Genomic DNA, 15,888 nt, shown 5'->3' with positions numbered 1-15,888 from the left:
ACTCTGTGCCAGCCCCTTCCTTCCGTTTACGCAAATCACACGTCACTAGAATTCAAGTTCATTGCCTTACATACAAGTATAGCCTTACACCAACACATGTAAAGTAAGATCTAATGTAACGCAATGCACGCATCATGAAACATATCATTGTTTCATTGTGGAGAAGGGTAATACATATTTTATATATAGTTATATAGTGAGTGATGGATGTACTGAATAGTGGTCCTCTGTAGCTCAATTGGAAGAGCATGGCGCTTGTAACGCCAGGGTAGTGGGTTCGATACCCGGGACCACCCATTCGTAAAAATGTATGCACACATGACTGTAAGTCGCTTTGAATAAAAGCGTCTGCTAAATGGCTTATTATTAATAGCTGAACAATTCTATTGTGAATAACCAATAATGATCAAAACTGAAGTTCTAGGGAAACAGGGGTATGACCTGTACTATAGCATTGCTATTGTTTTAGTATGATCCTGGGCCTTGTACATTACATCTTATAACTATAACCTATTCTACAATGCACCATTATATAATGCAGGTTTAGCACGTAATCCAGGCATCATCAAGATCTTGCTCTTGCTGGGCAAATAGGAAATCAGGAGAATGCTTAAAAAATGCTTTTAAAACCTTCAAGTTCCTCTGGACCTCTGTGATTCTACCAAGGCTTTATAGTATTAATCTGAAAAATAGAGACTTATAACAACAGCCAGACAACGGAGGTTATACCTAATAATTATTGTGTTAAATCTAAAATGGATTCTCAGGCAGGATTAAGTATTGACTAATGCAAAGCCTGTTTACTGCAGGTAATTACTATGAACCATTCTAGTATAATCTCATTGAGATCAATGTGTCTCTGTTGAATTCACAAAATTCATCTCCATACTATGAGTTTATTTATCAGGCGGCATCCCTGAAGCATCTCTTTACTGTACATCTATAAATCATAACACCTCTTAAAAGGTGCATTACTTGCGATATTGTAACTGCTTGTTTTAACTTAAATATATACCTCAAATGTGTAAATAATTTAAGGGAAAGGCAGTAATATCAGTAATTTAAGGGAAAGGCAGTAATATCAGTAATTTAAGGGAAAGGGGGTAATATCACTTGATGAAGCAAAGAATTGCAGACAAATAAATAATGAATGGTCCATTATTTTTATTCACTACCACACTGACTGATAACATTAGTCTTCCTGCTAATTGTCTAGAAACCCCCATTAAAAATGTTAAAAGAGAAAATCAATGTTTACTCCTCAAATGAATCAGGGAATGTCATGTTGCTGTATGTCTGAGGAGAGATAGACGGACTGTGTGTTCCTATCCCACCTGTCTGGAAAAGATAGGCCTACTAATGGCAACAGAATGGATGCCAACAATAAAATGCTTTATTAACGTTTGCACCTTTGTTTAGTTAAGTGACAATGTCAGAGAAGCCGGTGTTTGGAGGATATATTGGCACGGGTGTTGTTAGGCCCGAGTCGAAGTCGAGGGCCAACAAACTGTGTCAATATATCCTCCAAACACTGGCTTCTCGGGCATTGTCACTTAACTAAACAAAGGTGCAAACGTTAATAAAGCATTTATACAATGGGTTACCAACATATTCAAATAATGATTAAAAAGGTTATTTTCTATTAATTTATTCATACTATTTCATCCTTCCACAAGATATAGTCCCGACACAAATCTAGGGTTGCTACCCAAGCCGGCTGGTCGTTCGTTCTATCGGTTCCGTTGCCAGAGACGCGACCCAGTCGTTCAGTCTTTTTGTTCTGTATCTCTTGACGCGACCCAGTCTTTCGATCTAAATGTTGTATTGCCATACTGGCTGGAAACGTTATTATCCCTTGCTTGCTAGCTAGCCAACTATGGCTAACTTACAGTCACGTCAAACAGTGCAGCCAGAAAACAACAAAGTAGCTGCATTTGCATTTGTTTATGCTGTTTTCTAGTGACATTTATTTGGATACATCCATAACAATGAGCTAATAAGCCACGATTTCAGCTGGCATAGGAAATGTGCTCTCTCGTCAGGACACTGTGGTTCAGAGGAGCTAGCCAACAACACAGCTAACATAATCATTTCAAACTGAAGCTGGAAAGACTGCAAACGATCTGCACTTCGTTTAGTTTTAACTACATTCTATTGACATTTCTTTGTATATATCCATGAAAATAATGCCAGCTGATTCATGATTTCGACTGGCTGAGAAACGCTGCCTGCCTGTCTGTCTCCTCCCCACACGTTCATTACTATGGGACATGTGGAGATCGAATTTGAATATTGAAACAATGTTGCAAATGTCGGAGACAGACCGCAAGGTTTATACAAATCTCTGCTGTTGAAAACTAAATGTTAGTCTAAAAGAAATGTCAGATAATGTCTAGATGCCTTTTATAGTGGAGATCAAGTTTATAAATTGCCTGGCTGGGCTGATGAGACAGTGGATTGCGCAGTCAGATGGAACAGAGTAAATAGGCATTTTATCGTCACAGATTTAGCCGGTGTCTATTCCACAAGTTACCACGGGCTAAATCTGTGATGTTAAAATGCCTATTTACTCTGTTCCAGTTTTGACCAATCAGCATTCAGGATTACACCCACCCGTTGTATAATCATAAATAAACAATGCAAACAACAAAGTGGATGTGCGTTTGATGAAGGTTACTATGGAGTGTCACGGTGATATGGTGGCCTCCATACCCTGTGGGTGTATAGCGGACTTAAAACAATAAAATAACGTCACAAAATGTAGCACAGTCAAACACAAGTCACTTATGAATTAATTGATGAAGTCCTGTTTTGCATTTATTTATTTGTGATGAGGAGGGTTCTCAGACAGGAGCCTAGAATTAACACACAATGCCTCTCCCCACTGCTCTCTCACCCTGTCCCTGGCCTTCAGTTTGTTACAGGGTGAACTTAAGTGTCAATACTTACATTTCTTAGCAATATTAACACATGTATAATATGTACTTTTGTTTTGATATAATTACATAGCCTATTTCGAGTATTGTTAAGTTGGTTGTTAAGACTATACAAAAGTTGTAGTTAAGCTTCGAGCTGTTTTCACATTTTCCTTTCCCCATGATCTTTGTTTGTCTATATGCTGCCATCTGCTGGTATATTTCAGACACCACCACATAACACATTTATTGCTGTCACACTGAGGACATGATGATGGATATCGAGTTTCCAACTGGAGAGAGTAGTAACTAATCAATGATTGAAAACGACATCAACAACTGTCTGATTTAGCAAAGGTACATTAGGCCAGGACTACGGTCCTTATTGGACATTTACCAGCAGGTCCAGACAGTGGTAGGACTACGGTCATTATTGGACATTTACCAGCAGGTCCAGACAGTGGTAGGACTACGGTCCTTATTGGACATGCCCCAGCAGGTCCAGACAGTGGTAGGACTACGGTCCTTATTGGACATGCCCCAGCAGGTCCAGACAGTGGTAGGACTACGGTCCTTATTGGACATGCCCCAGCAGGTCCAGACAGTGGTTAACTGAACACACACTGTGCTGTTTGACCAAAAGGCACACTATATTGTATCTGTTTGAGAAAAGAGTGTGACTACAGTTTAGTAAATTAATCATCCACAGCTAGCCTGCATTATGCACTCCTTTTGAAGTGAGACCCCACCTGCTGTCATAGCCCTTTTACTGCAGTTTCAAAACTGCAATCTGCAGTCTACTGGCTAAGTCTCTCTTCAGTCTTTGGCTGTAGATTGCTCCTGCTCGTGTCATCGGAAAAACAGCACCTATGCAAAACATAACCAACCATACGAGCATGAAAAGGCAATAGTTTCTGGCACACCGATTTGCCTATCATCATAAATAAGTTCCTCTTTATGCAACCACTCTCAACTCAGTGACATTTTGGGAATGGTATAGGGCTAACTGACCAAATTATGTTGAACATACAGTAGGCTTTGTTATACGATGACAGAATAACGTTCAGACAGGTCATATATATTATTATCTAAAATAAACAAAAACAAGTTGTTTCACAACAAATGTACAGAGTTCCGCAGAAGTATTGTCGCCTACTCAGGAAAGACGCGTCATGGCCATCTTTCCCACCTTCCGTTGATTAGAGTTGCACGATTTTTTTCCTTAATTCAGAGGGGCAGGATCCAAAAGCGGTAGATCGAGATTGAAAATGGAAGGCCCAGCGACACCCGCTGTTATAACGTCTACCAGCAGCAGCGCGGAAAACTTTTACACCTCTACTCTGGCTTACGACAGGCACTTTTTTCTTACTGCTTCGGGGCTCCTCGTTTTCGCAGAAATAGTAAGTAGTCAAGTTTCAAGTTTCAAGCAGTAGGCTACGGGATACGCATGGTATACGTCGTCCAAAGAAGTGCTAACTTGCAGGTTCCTTCTCGACAATGCAACATAATAAAATATAAGAATACGAACATAAATTAAATGGCTCAGTAGAACAGAATAAACATTTGATAGTAGCATAATTATTATTCAAGAAGGCACATTTTATAGTTCAATATTTACACGTGTATTGGAGAAGGGGGGGGTCAGTGTATAAACTGAGCAGTATAATAAGAGTCTGGTAGCAGCAGTTGTGATGTGTGTGTGTGTGTGTGTGTGTGTGTGTGTGTGTGTGTGTGTCTGTGTTGGTGTGTGCATGAGTGAGTGCATATGTGCTAAGGTGAGGAGAATCAGAGCAGGTGGTCAGTCCAGTTCAATTGTTCAGCAGTCTGATGGCCCAAATCTAACTGCCTGTAGCTCAGGACCTGAAGCAAGGATATGCATATTCTTGATACCATTTGAAAGGAAACACTTTGAAGTGTCTGGAAATGTGAAATTAATGTAGGAGAATATAACACATTAGATCTGGTAAAAGATAATACAAACATAAAAACATGCGTTATCTATTTTATTTTTTCATCATCTTTGAAATGAAAGAGAAAGGCCACAGTATAATATTGCAGTTTAGGCGCAATTTAGATTCTGGCCACTTGATGGCAGCAGTGTGTGTGCAAAGTTTCAGATTTATCCAGTGAAGCATTGCAATACTGGACTATTTTGTATGAAGTCTGCCCAAATGTGCCGAATTGGTCAATTGACACATTTTCAAGTACATAACTATAGAAAACATACAAAAATGATGGTAATAGAAAATGTAAGTTTACACACTCCCAGGAATGTCATACATGATGGATCATTAGCTTATATATTAACTTTCATGCATCTAGATGGCCGGGTGGGGTGGGTGCCGTCTTCACCACCCGCTGGAGGGCCTTGCGGTCGTAGACAGAGCAATTCCCGTACCAGGCCGTGATGCAACCGGTCAGGACGTTCTTGATGGTGTAGGGCTAGTATTTGGAGAGGACCCGGGGCGGCATGCTGTTGTGCCCTCTTGACAAGAGTGGTGGTGTTGTTGGTCCATGACACGTCCTCAGTGATGTGGATGCTGAGGAACTTAAAACTAGTGACTCTCTCTGCTGCAGTCCGGTTGATGTGGATCGGGGCATGTTCCCACCTCTGCTTCCTGAAGTTAAAAATCAACTCCTTTGTTTTGCTGACTTTGAGGGAGAGGTTGTTGTCATGACACCACAATGCCAGTTTACTTACCTCCTCCCTATAGGCTGACTCGTTGTTGTTGGTTATCAGGCCTACAACCGTGTTGTCGTCAGCAAAGTTGATGAGGGAGTTGGTGTTGTGCAAAGCCACGCAGTTGTGGGTGAACAGGGAGTACAGCAGAGGACGGAGGACTCACCCCTGGGGGGCCCCAGAGTTAAGAGTCAGTGTGGAGGAGGTGTTGTTGCCAATACTCACAGCCTGTGGTCTGCCCCTCAGGAAGTCCAGGATCCAGTTGCAGAGGGTGATGTCCTAACTGCGACACAGACATATTTGTGTCCAAGTTTGATATAATAATTGATTGAAATTACAATGGCAGTGGCTTTCACCATCTTTCTCACAATAGCTGCCATCAGAATTCATGAAGCGATCAATACTGCTTTGTTGATTATACAAATTAAACACATTATGATGATCAGACATTTTGTATTGGTCATACCTTGTATCACATGGCTAATTGTACCCTTATCATAGGGGCACATTAGTTCTGATAAAGGGAAGAGTTTGCCATTTGCTGATTTCCAGTACTTTTATACAGATTTGCATACTGTTCAACCTGTATATTTTATGTGCATTTTATACACATTTTGCATAGGCTGCTTGGCCTGTATGACGGTTTTTCACAGACGGTGACGTGACATCGTATTGAACACTGCACTGAAATGAAGGTTCAATTATCTCAAAATGTTCAAGGAAATATAACTGGAGAAAATGAACATAATGTCAACCTACTTCCTGTAATATAGGCTACTTCCTGTAATATAGACTACTTTCTGTAATATAGGCTTTTTCCTGTAAAATAGGCAACTTCCTGTAATATAGGCTACTTTCTGTAATATGGACTACTTCCTGTAATATAGGCTACTTCCTGTAATATAGGCTACTTCCTGTAATATAGTCTAGTAATATAGGCGACTTTCTGTAATATAGACTACTTACTGTAATTTAGACTACTTTCTGTAACAGACTACTTTCTGTGTAGACAGACAATGGGTCTCAGTACAGTGTTTTATTTTCTCTGGAAAGGGAAGTTGTTTAAAAACAAGGTCAGTTTCATTGTCCCTTTTCCTTCCAGCATCAGGGGAGAATGTGACCAAAAGTCTCCTCTTCCACGTAGGCTAGACAGTCTTTTTTCCTGTGATACGAAGCAACCAATGAAACATTATTTTATTTTAATAACAGGAAGGGAGGTTTGGAGTGCAACAGAGGACAAAACTTCCCATTATTTACAGTAGCACGCATTATAACAAACTGCATCTATAGATTTATCATAATCAATGTGTTACGACATTCTTTCAGAATGCTGTCAGATCAGATAGGTGTCAGTAAGCTGTGGGGTTAGTTTCAGTTCCAGAAATACAAACTATGAAAAATCACTTGGCAATTATGTTTTATATAGCTGTTGTACTGTTTTAGATGAGAGCTTGCAGGTAAACAGATCACTCTACACTTCAATGGATCCTTTGCATATGCCAATAAACTGTTATTTTATTTGACTTAGGCTATATTATTTCCTTTCATTGTAATCTCTTTCTACAGTATGCCATAAAGAAAAGCAAAGCAAATGCATTTAAATACACGATAAAGTAGACACCACCAGAGCACAGCCATCACTGACTATGTGTACGTCCCAAATGGCACCCTATTCCCTATATAGTGTACTACTTTTTACCAGAGCCCTATGAGCCCTGTTCAAAAGTAGTGCACAATAAAGGGAATAGGGTGCCATTTGGAATGCTGGCTATGTGCTTCCCTGTCCCATCAGGTGTTTGGTCTGCTGGTATGGACGCTGATAGCGGGGACAGACTACTTCCGTGTGTCTGCCTTTGGGTGGGTCATGTTTGTGGCCATCTTGTACTGGGTCCTGACAGTCATCTTCCTCATCATCTACCTGACCATGGCTTACAACAGGATCCCTCAGGTCCCCTGGACAACTGTGGTACGACACATACTACGACACATAATACAACAGCACATTATCTGACCAACTTGAAACTTGACTGATTGGGGTTGTTTATTATATAGCTAGTGATTGAATAATTGTGGACTATTTATGTAACTCAAAAGCAATGGAGTGAACTTCCTGGATGGTTTTGGGGAAGAGAGGATTTTTGTGTGCTCCTGACCATGTCTTTATGAATGTGATCAAATGAAGCCATTCTATAATGTGTACTAGCCTACAGTATCTGAACCAGCCAGCCAGGAATCCTGTTGTTGTCATTCTACAGGACCTGTTGTGCCCTTCTTCAACAGTAGTGCTACAGTGATGTACAGTTGAAGTCGGAAGTTTACATACAGGTTGGAGTCATTAAAACTCGTTTTTCAACCACAAATGTCTTGTCAACAAACTATAGTTTTGGCAAGTCGGTTAGGACATCTACTTTGTGCATGACACAAGTAATTTTTCCAACAATTGTTGACAGACAAAAAAAAATCACTTATAATTCACTGTATCGAAATTCCAGTGGGTCAGAAGTCTACATACACTAAGTTGACTGTGCCTTCAAACAGCTTGGAAAATTCCAGAAAATGATGTCATGGCTTTAGAAGCTTCTGATAGGCTAATTGACATCATTTGAGTAAATTGGAGGTGTACCTGTGGATGTATTTCAAGGCCTACCTTCAACCTCAGTGCCTCTTTGCTTGACATCATGGGAAAATCTAAAGAAATCAGCCAAGACCTCAGAAAAAAATATGTAGACCTCCACAAAGTCTGGTTCATCCTTGGGAGCAATTTCCAAACGCCTGAAGGTACCACGTTCATCTGTACAAACAATAGTATGCAAGTATAAACACCATGGGTGTCACGGATTCTGCCGAGGCTGCCCTTCCTCCTTGCTCGGGCAGGCTTCGGCGTTCGTCGTCACCGGAGTACTAGCTGCTGCCGATCTATGTTATATGTTCTACCTGTTGTTGTCTGATTGTTTCACACCTGTTTCCCATCTTGTAATTACTCCGTCCCTATTTAACCCTGTGGCTCCCATTGTGCTCTGTATGTTTATTGTTTTGTGTGTCGTTGGTGAGCGGGTTTATTCCTCCCTGCGTGGAGGTTTACTTGTTTCTTTACGTGTTCAGTAAAGTTACGTTTTCATTTAGTTCTGTGTCCTGCGCCTGACTTCGTCTACCGCATTACACTAACACCGTGACAATGGGACCATGCAGCCGTCATACCGCGTTCTGTCTCCTAGAGATTAACGTACTTTGGTGCGAAAATTGTAAATCAATCCCAGAACAACAGCAAAGGACCTTGTGAAGATGCTGGAGGAAACAGGTACAAAAGTATCTATATCAACAGTAAATCGAGTCCTATATCCACATAACCTGAAATGCCGCTCAGCAAGGAAGAAGCCACTGCTCCAAAACCGCCATAAAAAAGCCAGACTATGGTTTGCAACTGCACATGTGGACAAAGATCATACTTTTTGGAGAAATGTCCTCTGGTCTGATGAAACAAAAATATAACTGTTTGGCCATAATGACCATCGTTATGTTTGGAGGAAAATGGGTGAAGCTTGCAAGCCGAAGAACACCATCCCAACCGTGAAGCACGGGGTGGCAGCATCATGCTGTGGGGGTGCTTTGTTGCACGGGGGACTGGTGCACTTCACAAAATAGATGACATCATGAGGAAGGAAAATTATGTGGATATATTGAAGCAACATCTCAAGACATCAGTCAGGAAGTTAAAGCTTGGTCGCAAATGGGTCTTCCAAATGGACAATGACCCCAAGCATACTTCCAAAGTTGTGGCAAAATGGCTTAAGGACAACAAAGTCAAGGTATTGGAGAGGCCATCACAAAACCCTGACCTCAATCCTATAGAACATTTGTGGGCAGAACTGAAAAAGCGTGTGCGAGCAAGGAGGCCTACAAACCTGACTCAGTTACACCAGCTCTGTCAGGAGGAATGAGCCAAAATTCACCCAACTTATTGTGGGAAGCTTGTGGAAGACTACCCAAAACGTTTGACCCAAGTTAATCAATTTTAAAGGCAATGCTACCAAATACTAATTGAGTGTATGTAACTTCTGACCCACTGGGAATGTGATGAAAGAAATAAAAGCTGAAATAAATCATTATTTCTACTATTATTCTGACATTTCACATTCTGAAAATAAAGTGGTGATCCTAACTGACCTAAGACAGGGAATTTTTACTAGGATTAAATGTCAGGAATTGTGAAAAACTAAGTTTAAATGTATTTGGCTAAGGTGTATGTAAACTTCCGACTTCAACTGTATGTGGTGTTCTACAGGGTCTGTTCTTCAACAGTAGTGCTACAGTGATGTATGTGGTGTTCTACAGGGTCTGTTCTTCAACAGTAGTGCTACAGTGATGTATGTGGTGGCAGCAGCAGTGGATGCAGCCTCAATCAGCCATGCTGTTAAAGGGCGTCATAACTACAACTGCTGGGTAGCATCCACGGTAAGAAAACCACCTCAGACCACCCAGACATACATTTAAATCACGCCAACTGTGAAAATATACCACAAATATGACTGAGTATTTATGATTAAAGCGATATTAAAATATACAATATTAAAATGCAAATATATGCCTACAAGTCAGATAAGAGAGGTATGATGCCACTGTGTACCATCCCAATGATATATATTTGGTCCATTTAAGCCTACTCAACTCACACCTACTATTGTACTGAATTTCAATGTTTTCATCTGTCTGTTTTTCAGTTCTTTGCCTTCCTGGTCACGCTCTGCTATGCAGGAAGTACATATTTAAGTTTTCAATCGTGGCGATCGAGGGATGAGGAACAATAACCAATCACAAAGGACAGCTAAAATATATCCGTTATGGTACACATGAAGGATCTTGAAAAGTACAGATGGTTAAGTGCAACAACCACTCCTTCCCTTTGGAATATATTTCTCTTTTATTTTATTTCTGTTCTATTTCTGTTATTTTGGAGTTGTGGTGTGTTTCATCTGTTGGAATGACAGAGCCTGAACCTCAGGGATGTTTTTACTTCTTATGCACTCACATGTTTTTTTATTACATTTGGATGAAAATGACTGAAGCTAATAAAGTGGCTATTCTACTGTTCCGAATCTGGAGATCAAAGCTTTAACTCCAATATTAAAATGGATTGGACAGTAATGTTGTACCACACTAGATGGTGCTAAGATACAAGGCTGAGAAACAGGGCTTATGAAGGATATTACAGTGAATTATCTTTTTGATTATTCAAAAAAAGAATCATATACGAATAATATATTTTACTAATAGGAGTCAACGACACTGAACAAAAATATAAATGCAACATGCAACAATTTCAAAGAGTGAGTTACAGTTCATATAAGGAAATCAGTCAATTGAAATAAAATCATTAGGGCCTAATCTATGGATTTCACATGACTGGGAATACACATATGCAGATATGCAAAAGGAAGATACGGGTGTGGATCAGAAAACCAGTCAGTATCTGGTGTGACCACCATTTGCCTCATTCGCATAGAGTTGATTGTGGCCTGTGGAATGTTGTCCCACTCCTCTTCAATGGCTGTGCGAAGTTGCTGGATATTGGCGGGAACTGGAACACGCTGTCTTACACGTCGGTCCAGATCTTCCCAAACATGCTCAATGGGTGACATGTCTGGTGAGTATACAGTCACTCTGTTCACAACGTTGACATCAGCAAACTGCTCGCCCACACGACGCCATCTCGCTGTCTGCCATCTCGCAGTCTGCCATCTGCCAGGTACAGGTGAAACTGGGATTCATCCGTGAAGAGCACACTTCTCCAGCGTGCCAGTGGCCATCAAAGGTGTGCATTTGCCCACTGAAGTCATTAAGGACGCCGAACATCAGTCAGGTCAAGACCCTGGTGAGGACGACAAGCACGCAAATGAGCTTCCCTGAGATGGTTTCTGACAGTTTGTGCAGAAATTATTTGGTTGTGCAAACCCACAGTTTCATCAGCTGTCAGGGTGGCTGGTCTCAGACGATCCCGCAGGTGAAGAAGCCGGATGTGGAGGTCCTGGGCTGGCGTGGTTACATGTGGTCTGCGGTTATGAGGCCTGTTGGACATACTGCCAAATTCTCTAAAATGACTTTGGAGGCAGCTTATGGTAGATAAATTAACATTAACTTCTCTGGCAACAGCACTGGTGGACATTCCTACAGTCAGCATGCCAATTGCATGCTCCCTCAAAACTTGAGACATCTGTGGCATTGTGTTGTGTGACAAAACTGCACATTTTAGTGTGGCCTTTTATTGTCCCCAGCACAAGGTGCACCTCTGTAATGATCATGCTGCTTAATCAGCTTCTTGATATGCCACACCTGTCAGGTGGATGGATTAGCTTGGCAAAGGAGAAATGCTCACTAACAGGGATGTAAACAAATTTGTGCACAACATATTAAATAAATAAGCTTTTTGTGTGTATGGAACATGTCTGGGATCTTTTTTTCAGCTCATGAAACATGGGACCAACACTTTACCTGTTGCATTTATATTTTTGTTCAGTGTAGATAGAATGAAAACTTGTCAAAAACACTTACTGTACATCATTTGAAATGCTGCCCAGGTTTTGCTTTGTGATGCCTTGAGGGTCCAATACAGGGGGATACATTTTTGCAGATTATTTAGTGAGTCTGGCCTGAATATGCAGTAGTCAAGCAAACACTTTAGGCTCAATGATTAAGGTATAATGTAGCGCTGTTCATGGTTCAACAACTGTATATATATAAATAAATAAATGCACACATCATTTCTTAAAATGTGCAGCCATCCCATTGCAGTATCATCCACATTACACTAAATGCAAATAGAAAAAAATGCATATAATTTTTGCCCCATTTAAATCGGTTGTTCCTCAAATTAGCTCGGATTTACTGGGACTAGGACAATGTTTCAAGGAAACACAGCTGAACATTGAACAGCTTCCCAAATCCCAGACTGTAGCTTTAACAAAACACTATACAGCTTGTCATGCAATGCCAGGCTAGAAGGAGAGCATACTTCATAGACAAAATGTTTGATGTTATGAATTGGTATGACATATATACATTCCAGACATTATGGGTGTGTTGGATAGTAACGCTTGGAATTGCCAGGGACCTCACGATACGATATTATACATTTACATTTAAGTCATTTAGCAGACGCTCTTATCCAGAGCGACTTACAAATTGGTGATCACAATACTTAGGTGCTGATATGAAATGTATTACGATTCTCACGATTCTACATGTATTTCGATTCTATGCTGTGATTTTATTGTGATTCGATGTTCCAAACATGTTGCTCACTATATGTCTGTGGCAGAGAGACTAGAGAACATGAGAAAAGTAATGGAAATAAAACTGCTGAAAACAAAATGTGCTTCCTATTTAAAATGAAAATGGAGAACAGTCTATGAAGGAAAAATAGAGTTTTGGAGCAGGGATAGCCAACTAGCGCAATAATAGTAGTGTGATATTGCCAATGTGATGCGATACGATATTATTGAAAATAATATCCCGATATGTAACTATCGATTTCTTCCCCCCTTCATCACTATTGGATAGGCGTTTTAACGGTCTTGCAGTTATACATTTAGTTGCTTATTGACACCATTGAGGTAGAGTTTGTTAAGATGACAGATTAGTTTATTGTAGCTTCTGGTTACTACTGTATGTATTTTCTTATCAAAAGGAATACAATGAAATATAATGATTAAAGATGTGCTTTTTATTAAAATGTCCGTAAGTAGATGTAGCAGAAAAGGAACACCAAAAAAAAATACAGTGTGTATAAAATAGTGAAGGTGAAGTACCATGAGTGGAATTGTCTCCCGATAATATTTTATTGTTCAATTAATCAAAGATATATTTAATCCTTTAAATCCCATATGATTATTTCATTTATTGTGATAAATACAACCTCAAATGATGAGTAACAACGCATGTGGTCCGTGACCCACTCACTCAAACGGGATCACCTCACTTAAAGCAGTACAAAATTACTCCCAAAATATTATAAATATTCAAATTCATTCAGTTTAAAATCGCATGAAGCACCCATCAGATAGTGATATTAAAACAGTCCTGTCAGCGTCTATGTCAAACATCCGTCCAAAACATATAGGGTCAGTTTCCTGGACCCAGATTAAGTTTACTCCTGGACTAAAAAGCATGCTGAATGGAGAATCTCCATTGAAAGTAACTAGTCCAGGACTAGGCTTAATCTGTATCCGGGAAACCATCCCAAAGAGCAAGCCATACTTTTTTTTTTTTTTCGATTAAGAGGAGGTACTGTTTCCAGCCTCTTCCATGTACACCAATCCCCAGTGGGCTCCGATGGAAGTGATCCCGGCACCGTTGAAGCGACCGCTGAGCAGCCTCAGCTCATTGCCCATGTTGGCTGGGTAGAAGTTGAAGGAGACTTGGTTAGGCAGGCCGGCCACCAGAGTGCGCCCCGTGTTGGTGGTGAACACCAGGTAGCAGATGTAGTCTCCTGGGTTGTACTTCCCAGACACCTCGACGATGGCCTCATCCTTAAACAGCTCCATCTCCTGCTTTTCCCCCACTTCGCGACCGAATACAGGAGACCAGGTGTTGCTGTATCTCAGCTGGAACCTAAAACAGAGGAAGCTTTTCACGTTGGTTGTGTTTTGATAAGGCATATTCAGACGGAGACAGCAGGTAGCGTCAGAGAATATCAAGGACTGACATTTTCAATTGTACTCTGGGTTAGATATGATAACACTATTGTTTTGTCATGTACTGAATATGTAATAAACACAATAAATAAATACAGAAAGAAAGAAAGAAAGAAAGAGTGTGGCTGTTGGGTAGTGTAGTTGGACTGAGACGGTGGTGTCTGTTCCTGGGTCAGGGTCTGCTCACCCGTTGATGTAGGCGTTGTTGTTGTAGTAGTAGTAGTAGTAGTTGTTGTTGTTGTTCTCCCACACTCTGACCGCTGTGATGCGTCCCTCACCGGAGGAGGCAAATGGGGTGCCAGTGCCCAGACCCACCGCAGAGGAATACGAGTACGGTTCTTTGATGGCTAAAATAATATGGGCAATATGTTTACTATATTTACTATATTAATAATACATATTTATATATACATAATTTAAATTTTACCAACACATTTCTGAAAGATCTTTATATTATGAATAAAGTGTAGATTAATTAACTAAAGTACATTCTGCAATGCTTTAATACATCAGCTTTTGTCTCAAAGAAGAACTCCTAAGTCTAACTGAAAAAGACAAGTTGGTGTAAGCACAAAAGCTATTATTGAATAATTATAATTCAGAATTGTATTTGTATTACTCACGCATTGCCAAGCAGCTGGCCAAGAAGACTGTGACAAACAGGATTGAGAACATTCTGCAAAAGGGAGACATCAATACTTAAGACCTTTCATTTCAGTCAATTTCACTTTAAATGGTAAAACTTGAAATAATTTTGTTAATAATGTTTTTCATAGTAGTTCACAAAAACAACTAAGGCATTTTACCTGTCAGGTCAACCAGTGTTTCCTAGAAAGGAAAATAAAATAACTTTTTGAATTGTGAAATGTGACTTAACAAACAAATCATTCTTGAATGTGAAATGTTATAAAACAGCTTTAAAAAGTAGAACCTACTCTTGTTTACTACAATCACTCTTGCAGTGCTAAGCTACTGTCAAATAAAAATGATGTCAGATAAATTAAATGTACATTTACATGCAATAGGGCCAAAGTGTTTGTGCCCATGTACCAAGAGATGATGAGTATTAACTTCATAGCATTTCCCTCACCAGTATCATGCATTAAATACAAGTGCACATTTTATATTTAGCTAGTTGTGTACATACCCACAGTGATATCTTGAGATTTGTTTGAAAACCTGTGAAAGGTTTGTATCTCTCTGTCTCTGCCAGATCCTTCTAGTCTACTGCTTCCTCTTAGAACTGCATTTATACACGATGAACATTCCATCAGCTCTAGATGGAAGGAACATGCCAAAGAACACCTTTAGTCAGTCACTCACTATAGAGAAGTCAGACATTGTTTTCTAATTGGTCAAGGCTACTTTGGAGGGAGTGTCAAGGAAATATTATAAGGAAATAAATGTATTCAGAGGATGTTCTTTCTTTTGAATTGTAACAAATGAATGATCTGAAATAGTGATAAAAATATACAATCTAACAACCAAATGATTAAAAGAATATACCAAAATCATTTGAATGTGTACGAAAATCGCTCAAAATCAGTCTCCCAATCTTCAGTTGTTTTATTACCCCAAGAGGAACTTCTTCCCTTCAAACATTAAC

The 15,888-nt window shown here is 39.9% G+C and overlaps 1 protein-coding gene and 1 pseudogene across 1 annotated transcript; one reads left to right on the top strand and one right to left on the bottom strand.

Moving 5' to 3' along the window:
* The first annotated feature begins 4,183 nt into the window (after positions 1–4,183).
* On the top strand, positions 4,184–10,828 carry LOC121543903 (annotated as a pseudogene).
* A 2,463-nt stretch (positions 10,829–13,291) lies between these two features.
* On the bottom strand, positions 13,292–15,536 carry LOC121542432 (zymogen granule membrane protein 16-like). The gene is made up of 5 exons (XM_041851827.2): positions 15,430–15,536; positions 15,089–15,110; positions 14,906–14,958; positions 14,470–14,629; positions 13,292–14,199 (listed from the first exon to the last, which is right to left on the bottom strand). Exons 3-5 carry the CDS (start codon positions 14,955–14,957, stop codon positions 13,863–13,865), a joined length of 549 nt encoding a protein of 182 aa, XP_041707761.1. The 5' UTR covers position 14,958; positions 15,089–15,110; positions 15,430–15,536; the 3' UTR covers positions 13,292–13,862.
* Between the last annotated feature and the right edge of the window lie 352 nt (positions 15,537–15,888).

This window comes from Coregonus clupeaformis, chromosome 17, assembly GCF_020615455.1.
Source record: "Coregonus clupeaformis isolate EN_2021a chromosome 17, ASM2061545v1, whole genome shotgun sequence".
Taxonomy (NCBI): Eukaryota; Metazoa; Chordata; class Actinopteri; order Salmoniformes; family Salmonidae; genus Coregonus; species Coregonus clupeaformis.
This window is presented reverse-complemented; position numbering and strand designations above follow the sequence as displayed.